The sequence below is a fragment of the Pleurodeles waltl genome, chromosome 1_2, assembly GCF_031143425.1.
Source record: "Pleurodeles waltl isolate 20211129_DDA chromosome 1_2, aPleWal1.hap1.20221129, whole genome shotgun sequence".
Classification (NCBI taxonomy): domain Eukaryota; kingdom Metazoa; phylum Chordata; class Amphibia; order Caudata; family Salamandridae; genus Pleurodeles; species Pleurodeles waltl.
This window is the reverse complement of record NC_090437.1, coordinates 692,859,458-692,884,809: the sequence shown is the minus strand read 5'-3', so window position 1 is coordinate 692,884,809 and position 25,352 is coordinate 692,859,458. Positions and strand designations below refer to the sequence as shown.

Sequence of the window (25,352 nt, the reverse complement as noted above, 5' to 3'; positions counted from 1 at the left end):
TGAGAGAGTAAAAATGCAGTGAATAAAAGTGATGTTTTCCCCTTTGTTAAAAGGCAGCAAAAGGCCAAACCAACTAAAGAGGTTGGAAAAGAAATGTGATCCATTAAACATGTCTCTGCTAAATAGTGTTGCTGTATTAAACTATTTAATTCTGTGGTGGTTTAACCCAAAGCTACAAAATGTATTCAGTTTCAGATCAAAGCAAGGGATTAATAAACATCGTTTTATTTATCCCGCAATTAATATATTAATAGAAACAATGCTCAGTCAAAATGCCTTACTGTTATGAAACATCACATTACTCATATTCAGCACTAGAAAAACAATGTAAACGTTTCAGTTGTACATTCATTATACTATTAAACCCATTATAAACCTGTTTTAAACAGACATACTATTGTTGCATAACTTTTATAATCAATAGCATTTTGAATAGTCAGAACATATTTTTAAACAATCCTGTTTTGTAATTTTCTATAATAACCTTAATACGTTTTAAACTAACAGTGCCATCTTAAGTGAAATCACTTATTTAGAAAGCTCACAAATTGTTAAAAGGTTTAAATTGGTAACTTAAAAGTAAGAATTTGTTTTTAGTATTTAGTAATATTTTTGATGCAGATAATCTGAAATTATATTTTAGCTTTAAAAATATTGTCTGAATGAATTAATCTACACAGTTATTCCTTGGTGGAATGGTTTGCACCAGAAACATTTTTTGCCACCTATAAATAAGATTGCATATTTTTTCTTCTGTTCTTGAATTGACATCTCTCAGTCCTCCATTTTCATCATGAGTACTTTCCATATTAATCCTTGTCTAACCAAGCATCAAGTTTCCTCCACCTCTTTACTAAAAGGCAATCAACTTCCAAACACGTGAGCACGATCGCAATTATGTATCCCTTCAGCTAACTTCCTAGGCATTGTGCATGGATGTGATGCAAAATTATACACCACACTAAGGTGACCTCTTTTCCTTGCTTCTTTTAATGCACAGTGATATACGATCTGCAGACAGCGTTTGATTCCTTTATGAATCCGGCAGTTCAAACAATGTTTAATGCATTTGATTTCTAATGTCCAATTTCCAAAAGTAGTATTTATTATGCTTTCAGTTTGCATTGTCAGTATCAGGGTGATATTGCTGATGCCTTACTTGACAAGTTGTCCAATCTTTGTTGACATAATGTGCATTCCATGACATTTCTAGTTCTCCCAACTCCCAGAACTGTGCAGTATAAATCTTGAGGGTAATATTTTCTCATGTGATAAGTTAACTCCAGCATGACCTTAACACTCCCTGCAGGCCATTCAATCCTGCCGGCATCCGACCTAGAACAAGCTCTAGCAACTTTCGTATTGACCTGGATTGTGACATGTAAAAACTGACTGTTTATTGTAGAGACATAGATTTCTGTAGGTCTCACTAACCAGCTTGGAGGCGCGGAAATGTAATTTAGCATCACTTTAAAACTTTTTAGTTACATGACATAGTGCGGTTAAAAATATTTCTTTATAAACACCCAGTTTGTTACAGTACTTTCTACACATATTTGTAGCAAATAATATAACTGAACTGTAAAGGCTCATTTTGGCTTGAATTTTCCTAAATAGCTGTATAGACTTTGAAACAATGGATATGGCTCTTCTTTCAGCAAATTTGCATTATTGTGGCTCTCAGCCTCTCCCAGTATCTCAGTCATCGAAAAAAAACTATCTGCAACGTTTAACGTCGAGATGGGCAGACATAAATGAAATTGTTTAATGTTTAGATGCTTGATTCCAGTTGTGACAAGGATGAAATTACAGAAATCTGCTCCTCAGGTTTAGACTAACCATAAAAATATCCATCATGCTTTCAGATAATGAGCCATGCCTTCTGTCCTTTAACGTCCAAAAGCTTTATGTCACTGGTGTCCATCATATAGGCTCAAGGAGGGTTCAAGTCCAGGGCGAATTTCCGGGACATCCAAGCAAGACAGCTTACATACAGTAGCACTCAATGTAAATAATTTCAGTCAGAGGTTTTCCTGAAAAACCTGTCAGGAATGCTGCCCTCCTGCAAGTACTTTATATAGCGCTACTTTGTTGTGGATGCTCAGAATTTGTATGTCTACAGTGGCTCCTCAGAGGTGGCACTTCCTGTTTGGCACAGTAATCTTTCTTTGAAGATAGATCAGCAGCACACAGGTATGCAGTAAATAGTTGCGGATGTGGGCCTTTCAAAATGTTTATATACTTTACTCCGAAGTGAGCAGGGTGAAAACTAGACCCTTAAGAAATATTACAGAATCCTGAATTAGGACACTAATGCTCATTTTAAAGGAGTGTGTAGGCCTGCATACGTTATATGTTGTATGTCATATGTTCAGACTATTAGGGATAGGACAACCTATTTTGAATCACCTCTCAGCCGAGGGTAAAGAGACAGTCTCTTCTGAGGAAAGTCTTGGACCCATAGAGGCCACTAAAAGAAGACTGAAACATGTTGCTTTCACAGAACGTGTAGTGGCATCATATATGACACACACACACACATACACACACACCCATCCACCCATCATCATCATGAGGAAGCCTGGATGTCCCTGAGGTATTTTGTTTTTAGTCTTTACACCCTAGTAGATAAATTATCTAAAATTCTCCCAGGAATATGTTTGAGCCAATCCTAGTTTATAGGGACCAGGATGAGACCTGATGATAATCCTCTTGGGTTTTTCTATTCTTCTCAATCCTTACGCGTGAATAAATAATAAGATCATAATCTCTCATTTTGCCTGCCCCCAGACTAAACAGCTTTATAGTTATTTAACTTGCTACTGCAATTGTTGAATCCAAAACTAAAAGTTAACTAGGGTGTGCAAACTGCACTCCATCAACAGAGCATTCATTACAGCATGTAATTAAAATCCATTAATTTCTGAGGTTCCATTTTTTTCTAATTATGACCAATTTGGGATTTTGTAGCCCTCTTCGTTTTCAGATTTCATATTTGTGCTAATTTTAAGACTTTGATATGTTTTTGTATGTCAGCATAATTATATCTATTTTGTATTTACCAACATGTCTTCTGTATATGCCTGTATGTCCTCCTAACAAAGAGTCTAATATATTTTTTGGAATAGATATTGGTGTCAAATTGTATTATATTATAGCACTAAATACCTCTAGGTGAGGCTTGAAAGCACTTTTAAGAACGGGTGATTCGCTACATAATTGAGAGAGCCGAGAGTTGTATTTGTTGTGATCTTACATGGAAAGCATTTCGGTGTCGTGAGAGACCAGGGAGGTACTCTTATCTCGTTTTGGAGTGCATTACTGAGCAGTATGTTAGAGATAGAAGTGTGAGAGATAAGCATACATAACAGGATTATAGTTAGGACTAACACAAATCGGCCACACTGACCTAGCCAGAAATGCAACAGAGTTCTGGGTGCTAGTATGGCAGCCTGAGCAAGGCAGAAATACTCTGTAATTAGTAAAATGATGTCTGATTGGTAGAAATGGGGGTTCGTGGCATAAGTAGTAGCCATGCATCTTTATTACGTGCAGGAATACTTCCTTCTGCTGTGCAAATACTCTCCATCGATGAGGAAAGAATTCAATCAATCGGGATTTATAAAGTGCAGCAAATCATACGTGAGGGTCTCAAGGCGCTTGAGTTGCTAGCTGCTTCATGGTGCTTTGCTCGAACAGCTGGGTCTTGTGTCCTTTCCGAGCTCCTGGAGCGATGAGGCGGTCCTAAGATGCAGGGGATGGTCTTCAAGGCTTTGGCCACCAGTTGAGAGAAGGAACATCCTCTGCTGTTGGTTTGGTGGATCCGAGGGGGTATCTGCGAGAAAGAGGGAGTTTGCTCGGTTGATGAAGGTCATTCGTTTGTTAATGTATATTGGTCCTTCGTAATGTAGGGCTTTGTATGCGTGGGTCAATGTCTTGACCTGGCATCTCTTTTGAATCAAGCACCAGTGTAGTTTCTTGAGGTGCGGTGTGGGTCTGTGTGGGGAGGTCAAGGAAATGTCTTCCTGCTGATTTTTGTATTGTCTGCAGTCTCTTCAGGAGTGCGGTGGAAGGGCAAACAAGGTTGGCGACCTGAAGACAAATTATCTTTAGAAGGTGCAGATTTCACAAATCCCTGCTAAGCTGAGGGATAGCAAAACTTTTTGAATAGGTGTATGGTTCCCAGGCCTCTCTCATGCGTCTGAGGGCTACCTAAAGCCAACAAGTACCAGTTCGGCTGGCCCTACTCAGGTGATATCTTAGACCTTAGCCAGGATGACACACTGTGCATGCAAGATAGAGATACATAGCGTTTGTTATGTTTCTTCCTGACAGCACTGAGAACAAAGCAGAATCCCATGTTATCCTTCTTTCTTCACCCCTCCAGGTGAGCCTAGTACTTTTTCTTAGATCCCAGAGACCTTTGGTTTTTCTATTTTTACATGAGGAGACATACTTTTACCCTTCTAGAATTTACTCCCACATGGCTTCGACTTTAATTATTAATAGGGAACGACATTCCAGGATAAAAAAACAGAGATAATATGGTGAAAGGAAAATTAAACTGCTTCCTTACTTTCAGCTAGGACAGCAGCATGAGAATCAAGTCCGCTCCTGCTATTCCAAATGGCCTTGAGGTCAGTAGAGACATAAACACACCTTCTCTCAGTACTAGCTAGTCCCTCTCTGTCAGAGGTGAAATGAGCAAGGAATAGTAGCAAGAGGGGAAGGGTACATTAGAGGCTAGGGTGAGGGAAATATGAGTTATGTGACCCCGTGGGCATATTCACACAACCTCTAATTTAAAAAGAGGATGAGAAAGGAGGATAGCCGTCCCAGGAGGCTATAATGGATAGAGTCTGAGAAGAAAATAGAAAGAAGCAGGGACCCACCCATGTGTGATAAGAAACTACATAAACACAAACAAGCCTGCAATTCCCCAAATATTGATTCTTGTCTTTCTTAAAGCTAATAAAACCCAACAAGGTCCCAAATCGATGAGAGAAGGGCATATGGAAGGTGGTGCTCTTGTGTAGACTTTACTGTTTTAATGCAGTTTAAGTGTAGAGGTGCTAGAAAATAGTCTCCGCATTCTAGAAAAAAAAAACTAGCAATGTTCATATTACTTGTCCCATTCAATTAATTGGTGCCGTCAACAAGCTTTAAGAGTTATGGAATTAGAGAACTGTCACAGTGCACCTGACTTTCAGTTCATTGGTTCCAGAAATGTCGTGAAGTTCAGTAAATTTTTACTGCGCACATTTGTGCTTGTCCCATTTCACTAAGTGGGGCCAGAAACCAGACATGGGGCCTGATTTAAATGTTGGCGGTCGCACCGCAAAGCCACATCGGCGCGGACCCAAGAATACCGTCACTCTGATGATTTTCGTCCAGCTTTGTTTAGATGTTACAGTTCTGCGGGCGATCTGAATGGCGGGGGTTCGCTGACGGCAGCGGGACTCTAGGGACTTCCTACAATGGAAGGGCTATGAAAGAGAGTGACAGACACTGCCCCTTAGCCATAGGTGTACCCCCATACTACTCAACACAACGCATTCGCACAATAACACATTGCCATTCGACACAACACAACCCGTCATTGCTGAACACAGACATTGACATACATCCATGACACAACATACACACACCATTGACACTGCACCCACACGCCACACAAACACAATTAACACACCCACACACTCTGCTAAACAAACACACTCACGCACACCCGCTTCCCCCTACCTCAACAAGCAAATCGCATCACATACACACATGCATGTAATGACTGACACACAACTCGCAGTACAACATGACGGGTACAGGTCCCCTAGCAATGTGCACACATGAACACAGTTGACAGGTGTGAATGTACCGTCATTGTGGTGTCAGCATTCATTTGCCAACGAATACTGGCACCATAATGATAGTTGTGTATGTGTGCAATATGTGTTGTGTACCAGTGTATCCCCATCTGTGTCTGAACCACTCGTGTCTCCGACATATGCATGTCACAATGATGAAAAAAAATTACTGTGACATGTATATGTCTCTAGTGGTCCCCACCATCCATGCAGTGCACATCCAGCATACACTGGCAATGCGGCGTCCCTACCTTGTAGTCCATCGATGAGGTGGGTTGTGTTTTCTCCATGGTTTGGTGGCAGCAGTGATGGAGGGTGTTATCCAGTCATGCCATGACCATGGGCGGGGGTGGTAAAATGATGAGCTTTCACCCCACCTCCCCAACCCCCCTCATGCCAAGACCATGGGCAGGGGTGGTAAAAAGATGAGCTTTCACCCCCCTTCCTAATCCCTCACACCCAATCCACCAATTTAGGAGTGGAGGCCAGACCGCGCGAGTGGCGGTAAGGCACATCTAAATCTACACTGCAGGAAGGCTGGCTGCAGTCCCACTGGCATCCCCTTTTCCCTTTCCTGCCGTCAATGCGCCCAGTGTTTCCTGGCGGAGACGGCGGTTCGAATTAGATCTTTAGCGTATGAGACCTCCAACATCTAAGTACGGTGGCCAGACCGTCGACGGCGGGGTGCAAAAAGTTGACAGCGGGGCTGTTACCACCAACATCTAAATCAGGCCTTTAGTGTTCTGGCTCCTTCAGAGAACCTCTGTGTGTGTCTCAGTGCAAAAGGCGGGCTGCACTGGAGTGAGAAGGAGTACCAGGGCAGGGAGGAGCACCGAGGGCTGAAGGTACAGGTGAGCCTAGGTTAAAGGAAGGTGGGAGTGAGTAGTGGCAGTAAGATCAATATAATGTAGGAAATTGAGGAAAACATAACACATAAGCAAATAAAAAAACAGAGGGACCTAGCTACAGTCCCTCAAAATGGTCACCTAGTAGCTTCAGCAACAGAGCGCAATTGTATTGTGGCATTTGTGAACTGGTAGCAAGCTTCGCTGCCGGAAGAGCATAGTTGGCAGAGTGTTTGCTATGATGCATTGGGGAAGCTTTTTGGTTTTGTGCATCAGTGAATCAAGAGGTGCGCCTATATTGTCCTAGAGTGCCGCATTCCATTCCTGCATCATCTCACTCATTTGAAGTTGTCAAAGCAGTGACGTGGATCACATAGATTTCTCATCACAATGATATTAACATCTAAGTACTCAAAAACTGAATACTCTACCCTTCATCGGAACCATAACTTTATTAGTGTCTAGGATCCAGAAACTTTGACAAGGAGCGCCTCCAGTTTGTTCAGGGTATGCAAGTCAAATTGGAACCAATTAAATAGAGAACAGTACTTTGGAGTAGACAGTACTTTGTATCAAGAAGATGCAGTTTATCACCTTGCCAGCCAAGCACTTAAATTGGCAAGTATGTTGAGTAGCAAAATTACGAATCCATGGGTAAGTATTTCACTCTATTAAGCAGCATTAGCACATGGTACATTCAATTAGTAATGTAATTTTGTAGCGCAGTTCTGACAGACCAAGCAAGATGCTTGCAGAGCAATATTAATTAGCGGGGCACTTGCAAAGCATTAGGATCCTTTCTGTGCAATAAAATAGAAAGATTAGAAATTATCCATGAGTGTAAACTGGGATCTAATCCAGGCAAATTGCAGTTTAAAAAACCGAAGCAAATAAGAGACTACAAAAACTTGACTGGATTTTGCTTTGAAAGCATTAAGATCCCTTTCTCTTTTGTGCAGCTCGCCCCTTTCTATCGCCCCTCACCCTCCTCCACTGATACTGTTTAATGTTTAGTTCTTCTTTTACTAAGTAAAAGGTAATGAAATCCAGCTGTATGTTTAAAAAAGCAAAAAGTCCAGCCACCTTTTTTTAAATTAGTGAAAACTAGGAAATAGACCGATAAAAACCAAGGAATCTTTTCTACCCATACTTCCATTTGTACACTGCAGACTAATATATGAAGCTAGCATATTGACAGAGCACATAATCATCCATGTCAAATTAACGCTGGGTTTGCTAATTTACTTCATTTCTAGGCCAACAGGAGGTAAAGTTGTACCGGCTCAACCAGCAGCACAGAAAGGTGCCCCAGGGAGACCTCCACCACCAAAGGTGTCTTCTTCTAGAGCTCGGGGGCAACAAGACTCTTTTCATCGTTCCTCCTCCGACGCTGGACTCAGTATGAAAAACACAAAGACTAACATGAAGAGATCGAAGAGCCAACTCTTACGGAAACAAGAGCCAGAACTACCTCCTCGGCCCAAACCAGGTCATCTACTCTACAGCAAATACATGGTGAGAGCTGCTCTAAAATATCAGTTAGGGTGGTCTACCACGTGCTGCTGTTACAGCTTCTAGTGATAAGTAAGCTGAAGGTTTGAAATGACTGCAAACAAATGCTCTGACAAGATAATTAATCAAAATCAAGTGTTAACTTCCAGAGACCATAGAGTGATTTTCAAATCGATTATAACTGATAAAACCTAATCAAAGCAACTAATTACTTTTCAGTGGGAACCAGACAACAATTAACTTTGTGGCACTTACACTGCTTTGGCACCCTGTATTTTCTATCTCTAAGCATGTTTTATGATGGATGCTTCCCATGTGCACTCGTAGCCCATGGAGAGCCACAAAATACGTGCTTGTGTTCATCACAGTGAGGCCCCCCTGGTTACTAGGGTCAACGTCCAATTATCCCATCTGTGTCATTGTGGGACAATGGCCCACCTTGATATTCTGTGCATGTTTCTGAACTGCATTTAATAACAACATATATAGCTGTGCTTTCTGCACAAGATGGAAAACACACTAGAACGCTACTTGCTGGATATCTTGTGCACAAATCGCAGATACGATAGATGGAACAACTATCACAAATGTCCAGCAGGAGTACAGCAGTCCTTTACTTCTTTAAAAGAAATATTTGCTGGCAGAAATCAAAGCGTGGTATTCCACATGCTGACTTGCAAATAAACACAGTGGGCCCAATTCTTAACGAGTTTCCCATGAGTAGATTGACAAATACATTTTTATTTTCAATTTGTCCAGAAATATCTCATTCTAAGTAGATCATTCACAAAAGCCTACAAAACTCTGTATCTCTCACTCTTTCGCTCTCTCTCAATTTCTCTTTTTCAATCTCTCACCCACTCACAGACCCACTTAGACACTCACACACCCACTCAGACCCCCGTGCACCCACTCACAGATGCATTCAGACCTCTACATCCCCACTGAAACCCTTACGTACCCACTCACAGACCCCCACTGAAATTGACGCACCCACTACAACTTGATGCATCCACTCTCACACCCAGAGAGATGGGCAGTGGCCAACTCAAGCTACACAGGGTGGGGTTGGGTGGTTAGGGGGTTGGCCCCACTTTGGTTGGAATAACATTACTTTACGTTACGGCACTTTGTTAAAAAAACATAGACATTCACTGAAAAAAACAAAGGTTACAGGGACTTTATAGTTAGGAAATAGAACTAAAAAAACATAGAAATTCGTTAAAAAAACAGAGGTTATAGGGGCGTTATAGTTAGGCTCACATTTTAAACATACCAAACCATAGATATTCAGCTGTTATAGTAGGTTATCTCAAGTAACTATAACACGTGCCCCAAGGCAACTATAACTTGCGCTATCGCCATGCACTGCTAATTACCTCACAAATTATTGCACTTATGACAACTTTTATAACATAATTTATAATGGCATTGTAACATCTGCAGTAAAATTATTGATCAGATAACTGCATGGCGGGGCGCGAGTTATAATTACCTTTGGACAGGAGTTATAGATATTTGCGATAACTCAAACAGGTGAATTTCTATGGTCTGGTTAGTTTAAAACGTGAGACTAACTATAATGTCCCTGTAACCTTTTTTTTTTTTAAGCAAATATATGTATATATCTCTGGCTGTCGCCAGAACGTATTTATAGTTAGGGCCTAATTCCGATAGACAAAGGCATTTTTTTGTTTGCTAATAACTTTGGTACTTTTTTAACAAATCTTCATGAAATTTTCCCCCAAAAAGTGCCCTACTTTGTCTAGTTCTGCATGGAAAGTTTCAAGGTGATTCGTCTAGTGGGGACTGAGAAAAAAAGTAGGGGCCAAAAACATGTTTTCCCCATGCCATTTCGAATAAGGATTTCGAACTCTACTATAGACAAAACTTCCGAACAGAATTACACCAAATATGGCTGAAAGCTAGGCTTTCGTGCAGAAAGAGTGCTTTATGTGATTTGGTGTAAATCAGTTCAGTAGTTTTGGAGATACTAAAGGAAAACGAGATAAAGATATCTAGGGAAGCGGACCCTTCACGGATCCACCCGCGAGGATCACGGATAGAGGGAAAAAGCAAGGCCCTTATTGGCTGGCTGCAACCTTGGAGGAAAGTTGCAGCCGCTGTTTTCTTTTTTGCTTCGGGCCAGGGGTAGAAAAAAACAATAATAAACTGACTTAAAGGATCAGTATGCAGGTAAACTTGCGAAGGATCCACGGATCCAAAAAACAATTAAAAGAAAACCCACTCATTCACCAAAACCCGCTGCACACCGCCAAAGCCTCTTCGTGGCAGTGGTTGTATTAACATGCGGTAAACCGATATTACGTTACAAAACAAAAAATAGAAATTCACTGAAAAAAACAAAGGTTACAGGTACATTATAGTTAATATTAGAAGTTGAGTCTTTAGTTGGCAGAAGTATGTACACTGTCCAAGTAGTGACCACAGTCTTAGCCAGGGTAAGTCAGATACACACCCTAAATTAACCTTGCTTACCCTCTGGCAGCTTGGCACAGAGTAGTCAGACTTAACTTAGGAGGCAATGTGTAAAGTATTTGTGCAACATTTAATTTACAGTAACACAGTGAAAGGCACCACAACAATGGTCCCCAACCGTTTAGAACAATAGAGAATATTTATCAGAGTAAAATAAGACCAAAACGACGACAATCCACTACATAGAAGTCGAGATATGGATTTTTAAAGATTAAATGGGAAAACAGTGCTTAGAAGCCACTAGCGGTCAAAAAGTTACGTGAGGTTGCGAGGGACTGGTGCAAATCCAAGCTGACCACAGTGGATGGCAGGGCAGCTACAGAACCCATGCCTGCTGAAACAGTACCTTTGAAGTGTTGACATAAAGGGCACAATGGGTATTTCTCATGCAGTCGTCAGGGTCCACTGAAGCAAATGCGATCTGTCATCGTCAAGCCGTGCAGAGCTTAGTCGTCGAGCCATGCAGGCTGTGAATCCCTGTAGCCAAGGAGCCTCTGCGTCAGCGTGGAGGGAGCACTCGAGGAGATGTCGGTATTTGCAGAAATCAGCTGCAGAGCTGCAGAACCTACTTCTGAGACCCAGGACTGGAGCCGGGGGAAGGGTCAGACTCACAGATGGCAGAATCCAGCAGCACCAGGGGAGTGGCAGACAGTCTTTGATGTCCCTAAGACTGAAGGAGAACAAGGGGCAAGCCAACAAGCCCTTGGAGACTGTTGGGTGGAACGATGTAGAGAGTAAGTCCAGTCCTTTTCACTGCAGGAAAGAAGCGCCAGGCCAACACAGCAAAGCAAATACCATATTGGCAGTACCTCCCGCAGCACAGCACACAGCAAACAGTAGGCCAACACAGCAATGCAGTTACAGAGTGACAGTCCTTCCTGGCAGCACAGCTTTGTCCTTGGTTCCAGTAGAGTTCTGATTTGGTAGGTCTTGGGGTCCAGTACTTGTACCCAAATGTGCTTTTGAAGTGGGGGAGACTTCAAAGAGGCCTTTGAAGATCACAAGTTCCCTGCCCTGCCTTCCCTGGCTCCAGACACTCTACAGGGGGTTATGCAACCCTTTGTGTGGGAAAGCAGAGCCCTATTCAGGTGTGAGACATTGCTGAGCTCCACTTCCCGATCAAGTTAGTTAATGGCCCATCAGTCTGGTGACGGGCCAACAGGATGCAAATGTCACACCTCAGCTCTCTTTGCGTGCAACTGTCTAGAGGGAATGCATAAACTCCAGTTGTCATACACCCCAGATGTGTATTCAGTAGCAGGCAGGGACACAGAATGGTTTAAGTAAAAAAATGCCAACTTTCTAAAAGTGGCATTTTCAGACTTACAATTCACAATTTGACTTCACCATCAGTTATGATTTTGAATTGTGAGTCCAGAGACACCACACTCCAAAGTTCTATCTTTTCCTAATTGGAAGTTACATTTAAAGGCTGCTTCAAGGTAACTGCGGTGTCAACCTATGAGAGAGATAGAGCTTGCAGTAGTGAAAAATAAATGTAATAGTTGTTTTACTACCAAGACATGTTAAACTTAAAAGTACATGTTCAACTTTTTAAATACACTGCACCCTTCCCTAGGGGCTAACTTGGGCCTACCTTTGGGGTGACTTATGTGTAAGAAAAGGGAAGATTTGAGCCCCGGCAAGTTGGGTACACTTGCCAGGTCGAAATGGCAGTTTAAAACTGCACACACAGGCTCTGCAGTGGCAGGTCTGAGACATGTTTGAAAGGTTACTGTAGTGGGTGGCACAATCAGTACTGCAGACCCACTACTAGCATTTCATTTACAGGCCCTGGGCTCATATGATGCACTTTACTAGAGACTTACAAGTAAATTAAATATACCGATTGAGGACACACCAATGTTACCATGTTTCACTTGGAGAGCACATGCACTTTAACACTGGTTAGCAGTGGTAAAGTGCCCAGAGTCCCAAAGCCAACAAAAAACATGGGCCGAAAACGAGGCAAAGGGAGGCAAAAGGTCTGGGGATGACCCTGCAGAAAGGGCCATTTAAAGCACAAAACCATAGAAATTCAGTAGTACTTATTTGAAGAAACAAACTTGTGCCGTTAAGTAACTTTAGGCCACAAGTTCTAGTTTCTTAACATTACTATAAGTATAACTGTTGAATTCCTGTGGTTTTTGTATGGGTAAAACATCATCATAACTATATAGTGCTATGCCTCAGACAGTCGTTTCTAGTTCGTTATAGTATGTGTCCGTGTATTGAAAACCCAAAAAAATAAACAAAAAAAAGAACTGGAACCAATCAAGACCATCTCTGTCCAGCTACAGTAAAGGCCAGCTGTATACTGTACTAGATTGAGCACACAAAGGCAGGGTCAGAGCATCATAAAAACAATCATCTTCAGTGCAGTTAGCAAGTGTGCTTGCCTTGCAGTCAGTAATCAGTTTTTATAATTTATGGTGCTTCTTTATGAATAGCAGCAGCAATAACACATTTCATTCACCTACAGAAGTATCAAGTTGGATCTCAATCCATCCCCTCTTTGGTCGGTGCTGAGGGATACAGAGTCCTTCTAATTGCTGTGTCAAGATCTCATTAACAACCCGGTTCACTTCCTCTGATAGTGTTATGGGAACCGCACTGCTTGTCTTCTTCCCAAACTGCACACAAGTGGACACTGACTCTGCAGCTGGAGACAGGGGCTTGCTTTCGGTAAACCTTGTGTATTCATTCAGACATGTCAGAGAGACAAAAGAACAAGAATGGAAGAAGTAGGGAATGGTTTGTCCTTGTTGGGGGCAACATCCTCCATCTTAATACTGCCATTCATAGAAATGGAAGGATGTTTGCAGTCAGGTACAAGTAACTCTAATGACAGGTGCACATATAGTGGTCAGAGACTATCCTCTGTGCAGCCAGATTTATGTGCAAGCAATCATTATTGTAAAATCCACGCACGGACATTTCTAGTCCTAAAACCAGATAAACATAATAGGACTTCATCTGACCCTGGAAACTAGGATTTCTTTTTAGAGGAGAAGGCCGATAAGCATTAACTCTGGGTGCAGGTACTCTACTGCAACATACTCTGCTCCATATAATGTTGCATCAACCAAGGCCTCTGCAAGGGGAGTCAAGTCTGGCACCCCCTCAACTTTAAAAGGTGGGGGAAAACCAGTGGAGGATCTGCCAGTTCTCAAGGCACACCAACCGTGTGTCTCTGCAGTATGAAACCAGCACTTCGTAGGACCCTTCAGGGTTAGGTACCGAATAACCTATGTGAAAGAAATGCACAGGAACCTCATGGCAATGGGGACGAAGGGCACTGATCGCACAGCTGCTCTGATAGCTGGCGTCTTTCATCCCTACACCTGCGTTTGTTTGCCAGCCTTGACTACTAATATGCACAGATCTCGGTGTCCTCTATTTATCAGACTTGGCAACTAATGTGTGCAGATTTGTGCCCTCTTCTACGCTCTTTGGCTAGTGAGAACTATTTGTAACATCTTTCTGTGTGCACAAATGTGCAAAGGGCTAAAATAAACATGAGCAAAATTGTCTCTCGCTGTTCATAAATACCAAACATCTAAATCCACTCAAAAGTTGCGGTAACCTATTTGCTACACAATACAGATGTAGATTGCCTGGGTGAATATAAGAACTACCCTCCTTTATATAATTGACTCCTCCATTTTGCCTTTTAGTTGCCTGTGCCTCATGGGATAGCGCAGCGAGATTTTCTCTCCAGAAATCCAGAAGAACTCTCTTGCAAGGTAAAACTGGCTTTGGTTCTGTGTCATTTTCCATTCTGGAGACCCTCTTGTCAGCAGGAATGCTGGGTGTGTTCAGTTTAAAGCATAATTGGCCTGATGTCCTTTGCAGCGAGGAGACGTGTTGGTGCTGCTGGAGCAGGTTGACAGCAATCACTACCAGTGCCAAAAGGGAGAGGAAAGTGGTGAAGTGCACATGTCAAAGATGAAAATAATTACCCCTCTTGAAAACAAAAGGAAGGTAAGCACTCGGAGCAATCTGTCACAGCTAGCATCTACCAAAGCTTAGTATTTTTTTGGTTGTATTTAACTTCAGATGAATTTGTATGAAATTTAGTTAGTATGGGATGTTTGCATAGAGGTTTCCCAATTCATGAACCCACGATTGTGAAACGTTTTTGCGAACATTGCTGTGTTCCCGTGTTTTGGAGCCTAGTTATGGACCTATACAAGTTTTGTTTTGTTGAGAATGTGGTGAACAAAAGGAAAAATTGCTGAGGGTGGCCATGGTGGCGGGGCAGAGGGTGCTTCTGAAGGCGGTGCAGGCTCCATCTTGGTTGCCGGAAACGCAGCGTTCCTCCCGATCACATACTGAAGGGTTATCAATTTTTGATGGGTGTCAAATCATGCCCAATCCACAATGATGCTTCAAGTCTGAATGTGCTTTGCCAGTGTGTTTGTGTTCTGGCCAAAGTTGAGGCAGTAATGGAGTAGACTCTCTGGAAGGACCTGTAGTAGCTAAGCTTGGTGTTCGTCTCTGTTACATGCAAATACATTTGTTATAGAAATGTTGTGCTTTGTTGGTGTTAACTAGCATTCTTTACAATAATATCTCCTTAAATATAAAACTAATTAATTTATTATCTTCTTAACAAGGGAGGAGGGGTTCCCTCTGTTCCTCCGTTTTGCAGGTTTCTGTTACTACTTTCACTCCACGACTGACCCATATCCTGCATATTTCTGCACTGCCTGGAAAGACTCATTTCTCACCCTTTGTCACCAGTGCTGCCTTCTGTTCCCCTGCGCACACATCCTATCCTCACATTATGTGGTTGCCATTTTTACATAAATTCTAATTGCTATTAATTTCCACAACACCTTATGGTATGGTGTTTTATTTTAATGTCAAACTTTTTTGACCACAGTTTTGTGGTTCTGATCCACATTATTTTCTTCCAACAATTTTCATCTTGCAATCCTTTCCTGTTTGTGATGTGGTTCTAAGGAGTGCTGTGATTTCACAAATATGATGGACACTTGATTTCTAGTCACGTCATCATCCTGGCTACTAATTTACTACATCTCATCAGTGTTGGTGTTTACTGTTTTTTATTTGGCTTCATTTCATAAGTGTTGGTGGAAGGCTTGATTCACAAAAACGTAATAAATCTCTCTCTCTAAAATGAATGCCTTACACCTTTTTGCTTTATTACAGAGTTTCAGAACTACAGCACAGAAAACTATGAATTTCAGTTTTTTTCCTACATGCACCTGTTCCGACTAATTTTATATGTGTAGAATGTCCACATAATAAATAATCTTCAGGAAGTTGTTTAGGGATAGATGTAGTTCTACAATGCTTTTAGTTGTTTTTTTTCTTCACTTGGAAATCCTTTTACATTTGAAGTAATCACTTAATCTAGACCCTCTTCCCTCGTTTTAATGAGAGAGTGTAGGGGCTTACTACATTTTTTACACCTTCTTTTCTGAGGTGCAAATTAAGGAGTGCAGAAAGTGTAAGGACATTAGCTTTGTTGGGGAGCATTAAAAAAGGTATGATATTGGTGTCACCATCTTAGCATTTTTGACATTCATGAAATGTCCCTTGGAAACCGAATTTCTAAACATATTGGTCACAATTACAGCTAACTGTGCTTCTTTCTGTGCATTTTGCCAAATTGTCACAGTTGTAAGTGCACACTCTGCATTGAAATATCTGTAATTCCTGGTTTTGTGAATCAGAACCGTGGATTTGTAAGTGGAGAGTCACTGTAGGCTATTGTAATGTGTTAAAAAGGTTCTGTGAATCGGAGGGTTGGTGTCTTTTGGTAAAAACTGTATAGCTAGGAACAGGTAACTACTGCAGAGTTCAGTGCAGTGGTTGTGTACTTTCCATTTACACGACGCAGGTACAAATAGTTACTTATAGAGCTTATGTTACTCCAGGTGTTTTGTCACATGTCTGTAGTTTTGAGCCATTGTTTGGCCTCAGACCTCACCACTATACATTTGGCAGAATATTTAGGAGCCTTTTTGTAATTTTAATGAATTATGTTTCTTGCTAAATTTGCATGAATCTTCAGTGTGTCATTCTTTTATAGGATCGGAATAGTGCATGCAAGAATGGCGACAGCGACACTCCCCATGCCCTTGTGCTGCATGATTTTTCCGGAGGTGAGCATTGGGTAGAAATGCATGGAGCTACATCACTCTCTCTCTGAAACCATAATGCTGACAAGCCTTAATTCAGAGTTCCAATATTTCCTCCAAATGAATGTGAAACCACACAATCTAGATACGATTACGAAAGATGGGATATATAATTTGTCTTCAAGCCATCTGTGAAATGATTTAGTGACATATCCATGCAAACATGGAATAGAAACTAAATGGGACATAGCACTTTGTATTCAAGGGTCTATTCATTTAGTGCTCTGTATGTGTTACTGTGCATAGCATTTTCATGCTGTCGAAGTCGGTGTGAAAATTCGCCTGAAAAGTAAATATGAGATTAAGTATTATGGTGACACTCCATCAACACACCCCGCAGGATGCATGCTTCTTCTGTTGTGATCCATCATCTCCACAGGCCCTAGTAAAACATGAACTGAAACTCACAGCAGTAGGTACTCATTTTTAGAATGATATCTGCTCCTTAATTAAAACTATGGTCTCTTGCAGAGAATTCCGATGATTTGAGTCTGACAGCTGGAGAATTTGTCCAGCTGCTGGAGAAGCTAGACGATGAATGGTATCAGGGACACATTAAAGGGCGCACTGGGATGTTTCCTGCCAGCTTTGTTAAAGTTCTTGTAAGTAGTCGCTCAATTAAATTTGAATGTAAGGGGTTTCAATCAAGTTTTCAATCAGTGCAGGGTGTATATTGGTGTAATTGAAGATGAACTTTTATGTTTTGCTCTGTTTTCTCTGCTTTTGGCATATTTGCATATTTTCCTCTTTTTTTATCATATTTCAATAAAATAAACTTTAGCATATGAAGGTGTGTGATCCCTTTAGAGGGGGATATTATGATGCCAATATCAAAGCTGCTTTCACAGCAATTTAAATCTTGACATTACTGGGGAGTGACAATCTGGAAGAAGCCTACTAATTAATTGGTGGTATTGCACCAAGCAAGGAAATAGTGAAACTGTATGTGCCACAAGTGGTGTGTTAATAATGTGGGCAAAAACCTTTAACAGGACTATAGATGACGTGATCAGTGATTGATCAGTCCTACACTAAAACAGGGAATTAAGGAATCGAACTGACTAACAAGTCAGTTACAAAATGGAGAAAAGGCTATAGTTACACTTCTCACCAGTGCACCCCAGTTTTTTAAGAATAAATACAATGTATTTGTCAACTAGCATCAAATAGTTTCACAAACTGTTTATCTCGGTAGACTCCTATAAGATCATTCCCACTGCATAGCAATGTACTATGAGAATTGTCTCAAAAGCACCAATGTATGTATTAACAGATGCCCCTATTAGGGAAGACCTTAGATGTGCAATAACAGATCATTTTCAGTTACATAATAAAATATTCACACCTGGAGGTAGTAAATGGGTGGCCATGAAGGTAGTGGTATATATGCTTTGCAATAGGAACATGTCAGAGTAAAGCAAACACTTGAATTAGAAATTACAAATAAAGACTGTCCACTTGCAAAAATATGGATAGATGCAGCAAAAGTACATGTACCATTAACTGTACAATTAGCCAAGGTAAAACAAATATATTAGATTTAATGTTTAGACTTGAAAAATATAACATGGCATCAGAGAGACTGGTGGAATAGAGATGGGCTAGGCAAATGGCCGACCTGGCTACTAAATAAAGATGACCCATGTGAGAGTACTTTAGCACGAAAAGTCCCTCAATGCAGGTTATTGTATGCACAATGAGGTATAAACCAACTATTTTACTGCACATTTCAATAGTATCAGTGGGGTTTGGAGGTCCGCTCATCACTTTATCCCAGAGTTGCATTGAAAAAAAATGTGATCATCCACAGGCCCTGCTTAGTAATGAGGGAGAAGGTGAGTGAGTCACGTGTTGTTTGCACTTAAACATAAATGGGCGATTTTGGTGTGCCTCTTTCCATTACATACTTTGACAGTGTTTCAAATCTGTTGTACTTGTCATTGCTGTATATTCATTGACAATCAATGTCATCATTTGATTTCTTAGTACAATAATATCACTTCTTTAAATTATCAGTACATACTTAATCTATACTCTTGCATTAATTCAGGTGCTTTAAAGTAACTTAGTTTTTATAACAGAAAAGCAGACCTGCTTTAGAGGATAAACCCTTTGTAATGAAGCTAACGGATTCTTTTACTTGATAATTTGAAGTTGATACCCCCACGTAGGGGAGAACAACCAAAATTATTAATTAATCTAATTACAATATCACCATTACAAGCATACCTGTTGTTTTTTAACGCCAAAAAATAAAAATAATGTGACTAAAACTGTTTTGTCAGACTGCAGATATGCAGGTAACGATTACCGTGTTTACAAAATAAATGAAAGTCAAAATTCAATTATTTGACTTGTGTACAAACATTTGCTTCTCCTATGATTATGTAATTAGACTTTACAGCATTTGAGTTTACATATTTTCTCCTTTTATTTTAAAATCTAGGTAGATGTTCCTGGGCCAGATAATTGTAAACAGAAATCGTTAACAAGCATTACGTGAGTTTTATTAATATTAAGGTTTGGGAAAAAAATTGAAATTGTGTGTTCTCCATGTAGCAGTGGGATCACATCTTATCCCAATACAAGCACTGGCATATTTTGTCATGCTATGCATTACAAATGTGTTTGAACGTGGTGTATCTGTTGCAGTGGTTGTGGTGTGAATTAGCAATGTGCAAAATGTTCTGCTGAAATGTGAAACTTGAAATCCATCTGTTAAGAAATTTTCTTTTTCAAGCAAATTTACCACTTTTGCTGAATTTATTCTTCTGGGCAGAATTTCATAGATCTCTATGTGTTCATGGAATTTTTCATGCTTCCAACCCACTATAAGAACCAAAAACCACTGCAAAATGTTATCTCTTTTTATGGATGAAGAAACACACAAACTTAATTACCTTATTTATTTTTTCCTTTTCTTCTGGATTTTGTAAGGAAAAATCATCCATGCCTAGTGAGGATCAGGTTTATAATTGAGAAACAATTGGCATTACATTAGTTTATTATTTTTGTAAATGTGGTCGGGCAACATGTAGAAAGTATTTTTTCCCTTTGAATTGACATTACTGAGTCAGCATTTGGGAAGCAAGCATTTCTACCAATTGTATGGATTCCTTTCATAGCAAACGATTTTCCTGCTAAGGACAGTATCATTATCTCTAAGGTGGATTTTACATCTCTCTCTCTCAGCAACCTTCTGGGGCATCCCCAGTAGGCTTCAGACTAGCATCTGGTATTGTTGTTGTTTTTTTTATTTCACTCTATGATTTGCCAATAAATTTGCTGTTTTATCATCCTTATTTTAGTAAGAAGTAAATCTGGATTTTAAGCTAGTTCTAATGATCCAGGAATGGGATATTAACATACCAATATCAGACTATAATAGGAAGGAGGCACACCTGATCTCAACTATGTATGCCTCGTAGCTATTTATGTAGGAAGACATCTTTCAGATAACTCAGAGTATATTTAAAGTTATCCATACTTTGAGCCACATTATGAGCCACATTAGTTTTTAACTACACGTGAGTGAATGGCCAGACTGAGGATGAAATTGACACATAGCTGGTATCTACATCAATTAAGGTAGCATCACTTTTTAAAAATAAAATCCAGAGGTAGTTTCTTGTTTTTTTTTTTATCCATCCTTTTATTCATAACCATGTTTCTGAATTACTTTGACGTTCATTAGATCAACAGCCATCATACATTTAGTGTTTTGCATTAACATTTCAAGGCTGCAAGAAAATAGTAAATAAATAGCATTACCCTGCAATGTCTTTATGTTTCTGCAAAACGATTAATTTACATTGAGAGCACTGATAACATCATAATCCTGCAGCCCAGTATTTTTTTCTATTGGAAACGTGATATTCAGCATTAATAACTAACCATATTACAGAACACAGGTCAAATCAGATCAAATCCTTTCAAACGGAATTTGTTTAAAAAATCATCAAACAAATATTTTCTACCTTTCCCACTAAAGTGACAGTGCTTACTTAAACTTTAATAGGGCCTCTCAGGAGACACCCTCTGACCAGCTAGTCTTTCCCTAAATGCAACCCACTATAGCACCTTTTTCCCCTCCTGAACCCCCGTCCTACCCTTCCTTCACCTATACTATAAAGGGCCAGTCTCTCCAGGTACCTTTGTAAATGCTGTACTTATCCGTTATTGCGTAATACCAGGCTTCCCATTGGCTGACTTTACTCATTTTGACCTACCATTGATCCAAAAAGGTCCCCACAAGGGAAGTCCAATAAGTGGTCATCAACCCCATCCAGCATTTTGTAGTTTCATTAAGGTTGCCATTTTGAACAAATTCCAGCTGATTTTAGTTAAACATATTACCTAAAGTTATTCTCTCAGAAAATGAGCATCTTAATATCAGAATTTCTATTGTATAACTACTCTCGATTTTAATATGCATTTACACTTGCCCACTGCAAATTAAGCGTCACAAACTCTACCTTTCCTGTTTACTGGAACATAATTTCCTCCAAGGAAATGTATTTTGTTTCTGTAACAATAATAATTTGGGTAGAGAGTACAATTAAGCCTTATATAGACAGAATTAAAGAATGCATTTAAGGAACAACATAGCCACCATTAGTGCGTCAGGGACTGTAGCACCCGGACCGAGTGTGATGGGCCCACTGCATCTAAATATTGGACATCTTATACTTCTTAAATGGACGGTTGGGGACCCATTTTTCTTGCTTGCATTATTGCCCACCTTGCTTTTCCTATGCCTCTGCATACAAGCAATTATGACCAAATATAGCTGGCAACTAGTGGTGACAGCCTGAGCTCATATGTTTCCTTAGCTACTGTGTGATTTGGCATTAATTTGCATAAAAACTATATCTGTGTCTACATTAATGCTTAACACAATCTTATATTTATCATGCAGTATGTGGGGAAACATTCTTAAGCAGGCAAATTAGGCATTCAATCAATAGATTCCACCTCACAGGGAGTGAGGCTACCAAATGTCAGGGATAAACAGCGGTGACTTCAGCCCCGTCAGATCCACCAGTATAGGTGGGGGGCCACATAAGCATAGGGGTATTACAAGCAGAGGTAATCTTCCACGGTGAAGCCACTGGCACCACAGTCCAAAGTGTGTTACTGGCACCTATGTAAATGCAAGCACTGGCCAAAGGTAGAGCAGTTGGGGCTACTGAAGGGAGTATGGTGTTAGAAAGTAGAATGGGGTTTGAGGTGAGAGAGAGAGAGAGAATACATATATTAAATCCCCCAGATTTTCGATGGTCCTGGGGGACTAGTCTCAATACTAACCTGGAAAGGTGGCTACAGTGCCCCCTCTTGCTAGTGTGTGAGGCCCTCTGCTTTTTGGAGACAATAGCAGCAGGCAGTAAAGTAGACAACCAAGCCTAAAACTGACTTCTGAGCCCATTTTTACATTTCCCTGGTGTTAAGGGATTTTTACATGCATTTCCTCTCCATAGGCATTACCACTAGAAATCATACACATGTCCTATGCGGCCATGGGTATGAACAGAGATGGATCATTTGCCCACTGTGCTATGGGATCCAAGCTGTCCCTCACTGACGAGCCCTAAGAAGGCTGAGACCAGCCGGGGGATGCTATTGGCTCATTCGGGAGGGAGGTCTCGCCTGGCAGTTTAAGTTTGACATTTCCCATGAGTAGAAGTGTCAGTACTAAGTTGCATAAGGTAGCCTGTTTGTCGAGAGTGGCACTGTGGGCAAAAAACGATGGGTTGGAATGCCACCTAGAGCAGTTGCCAATGGTCTAGGCTATTTGTAAACATTCTCCTAATCACCTTTTATGTGTTTAATTACAACTAGACAGATGTAACACCTGCTTGACAACAACACGTTTTACGGTGTCAGGCCAGTGTTATTGCCATAGCTGAAATCGAGCATCGTGAAACTCAGCAACACTAAACTCGTCACTTTTTCTGCCTGATTCCAGATAACAATGCATTGGGAGTGATGCTGTAGATTGTTATTGGTGTGTGCTAATACTGCTAACAGCTTTCTACCACTTGCACTATTGTGAACACAAAGCCGTGCTCAGATTGAGCACATGTTTTATTTTTCTTTTAACTTATATATTTGTAGTGTTATATGGTTGAACCAGGCCACATTGACATCAGAGAGTTTTGCAGAAATAAAAACGGATACAAGAACAAGTAGCTTCAATAGAACTACAAAGGATAGTTAATGAGTTCTGGTACAATGCAGCATATATATATACACCGTGCTTGCAGTTGGGTACAGTATACAGCTGAAACAAATATTACGACACTTCTCAGAACAAATTAATGTCGAAATGTGCAATAGTTGTACCTTTAGGAACTTCGGTTGTAGGTATACAGTAATTAATGAGAGAAAACGGGAATTAAAAATATAAGTTGTATAATTAATGGGATAGTGTCACAACTGCAACTACATTTTAACCAATATATATTCCCTACATGTTCTTTGTGGTATTGATTACTCTATAACTGAAACATTCGTTTAACTTTCTCCAGATCTCGTTTTCTTTCCTTCAGTTGCAGGGTTCAAATGGTGACTTTTTGTTTACAGCCCACATCATTTGTGCTAGTCAATCAGTGACTCTCTAAATTAATTTCCGTCTGCTAATGCTCAAACACTGAATTTCACATGTCATGATAGCGCTTACATTGTAGCCATACCCAGCAGTACAATGACAGTACTAGCCTTGCACCTAATCTGATTGCTTCTAGATCTGTGAAAAATGCTTGTGCCCAGATAATATCTTGGACAGATTTCCCTTGTGTGCATCATGGGGCCGCAATATGTCCATCTTTTTAACACGTAAAAAAACATGTAATGAAAAGCACGTTCTTGTTGTCTTTGGGGCAGGCTTTAATACCATGTTCTTTGTCTTTTCAGGGGACCAAGATGCATGGCTAGGTTTGAGTTCAGTGGAGAACAGGATGGTGAGCTGAGTTTTGTTGAAGGAGAAATTATTCGCCTTAAAGAATACGTAAATGAAGAGTGGGCGAAAGGTGAGCTCAAAGGACAAGTTGGAATTTTCCCGCTGAATTTTGTGGAAGTGGTTGAGGACCTCCCAAGTACTCTGCAAAGTGTGCCTGCAGGTTCAGGTAAGCAATTAGCATGTTTTGATAAACATATTGGAGAACTGAAGCTTCTTTGCAGGATATTCAATAACAAACCAATGTTCAAAGGTACTTTTCTTAGTTGTGCTATTAACAGCCGTATTTTTCAACACATTCTGTTGTTGAGCAGTGGTCTCTTTTTGCCAAGACCATTAGCATTCAGGTAAACAAATACCCTTGCATTCTAAACATTTCTTTGACTCGTTTCTTTGTGTGCTATAGAACATGTGCTATGTTTCATTTAGTAATCAGGGATATGGTGAGCCTTCTTTAAATTACAAATGATCTGCAAAGTGGCATTTTTCAATAATTGAAGTTTGAGATGTTCTCATCCCAGTAGCAGAGTACAAGCAGTGTCTCTGTCTCTTTGGTATGTGGACCAGTAGTAATTTTATGCTTGTTTCTTTGTTTTATAGGTCATCCATATTATGGATTAGCATCCAGATTAGCATTTGGAGCAGTTAGTAGTCCTAGCCTTCCCTTCTGATTTTGTTTCCTGTAGGAACAGTAGCTTAGTAAAGTTTAAGTCAGCTTGTTTCACTGCCAGCATCAGACACCAGTTGAATACCCTGAAAAAAAGCAAGAATGATCTCTCTTGCCACAGAATACACAGCTTACTATGCACCCGCCCAATTGCATTTTGAGATTTGGTGCTATTGTTCTGGTAAAGAGTACTGAAGATTCTCTTTTTTGGAAGGGTGAATTTATCGGACATTGCCAAAGAGAATATTATAAGTCTACCCCCATTGGCTAAATGATGTGTTAGCTTTGTTTTTGTATCTTACTAATGACATTGAGGCTTTCACTTTTTCTTTGTGGCTGTGGCTCCGTCTGAGAATCTTTACCTTGTCAGATTCCATAAGCATGGGTAGCGGCCATATCGCAGGTAGTGAAGGAAGGGGGCGTGGCTTGGAGGTGATGCCCGCAGGAGAGGATCTTATTTGAAGATCACTTTCCCTATTAATTAGGATTGCATGAACATTGCTGGAACCTTACATAGGTAAAATTGCTTAAAGAAGGGAAATCGCCCATTTGTTGCCTTCCATAGTCAGCCTCCAGGAGCACTGTTTTGATAACCAAAAGATAGAAGAAGAAGAATGACAGGTTCTCCCATTAATGTTCCACTGATAAGGGCATAACATTTAGGCTGACGTGATGTGATACCTTTCTAAAGATAGGTCCTAGAGTAGGAAATCCAGAGCATAACTGGGGATGTTCCATTTTTATCTCAAGTATATGTTACTTGTGACTGTTAAAAAATAAAAATAGGAAGCATTTTTCCCCAGTGTGATTCTGTGGCTCTCCTACTGCTGTACATGTCTT

The 25,352-nt window shown here is 40.4% G+C and overlaps 1 protein-coding gene across 2 annotated transcripts in view; it reads left to right on the top strand.

Moving 5' to 3' along the window:
• SH3D19 (SH3 domain containing 19) overlaps window positions 1-25,352 on the top strand; it is a 324,933-nt gene that overhangs the window by 277,375 nt on the left and 22,206 nt on the right. Inside the window, exons 11-17 of one of the 2 annotated variants that reach the window (XM_069242645.1) lie at window positions 7,963-8,221; window positions 14,395-14,463; window positions 14,573-14,701; window positions 16,782-16,854; window positions 17,362-17,492; window positions 19,337-19,389; window positions 23,803-24,014. In XM_069242645.1, coding sequence (XP_069098746.1) covers window positions 7,963-8,221; window positions 14,395-14,463; window positions 14,573-14,701; window positions 16,782-16,854; window positions 17,362-17,492; window positions 19,337-19,389; window positions 23,803-24,014 — 926 coding nt within the window. The remainder of the gene's footprint in view (window positions 1-7,962; window positions 8,222-14,394; window positions 14,464-14,572; window positions 14,702-16,781; window positions 16,855-17,361; window positions 17,493-19,336; window positions 19,390-23,802; window positions 24,015-25,352) is intronic. The other variant, XM_069242646.1, reaches the window with a different exon arrangement.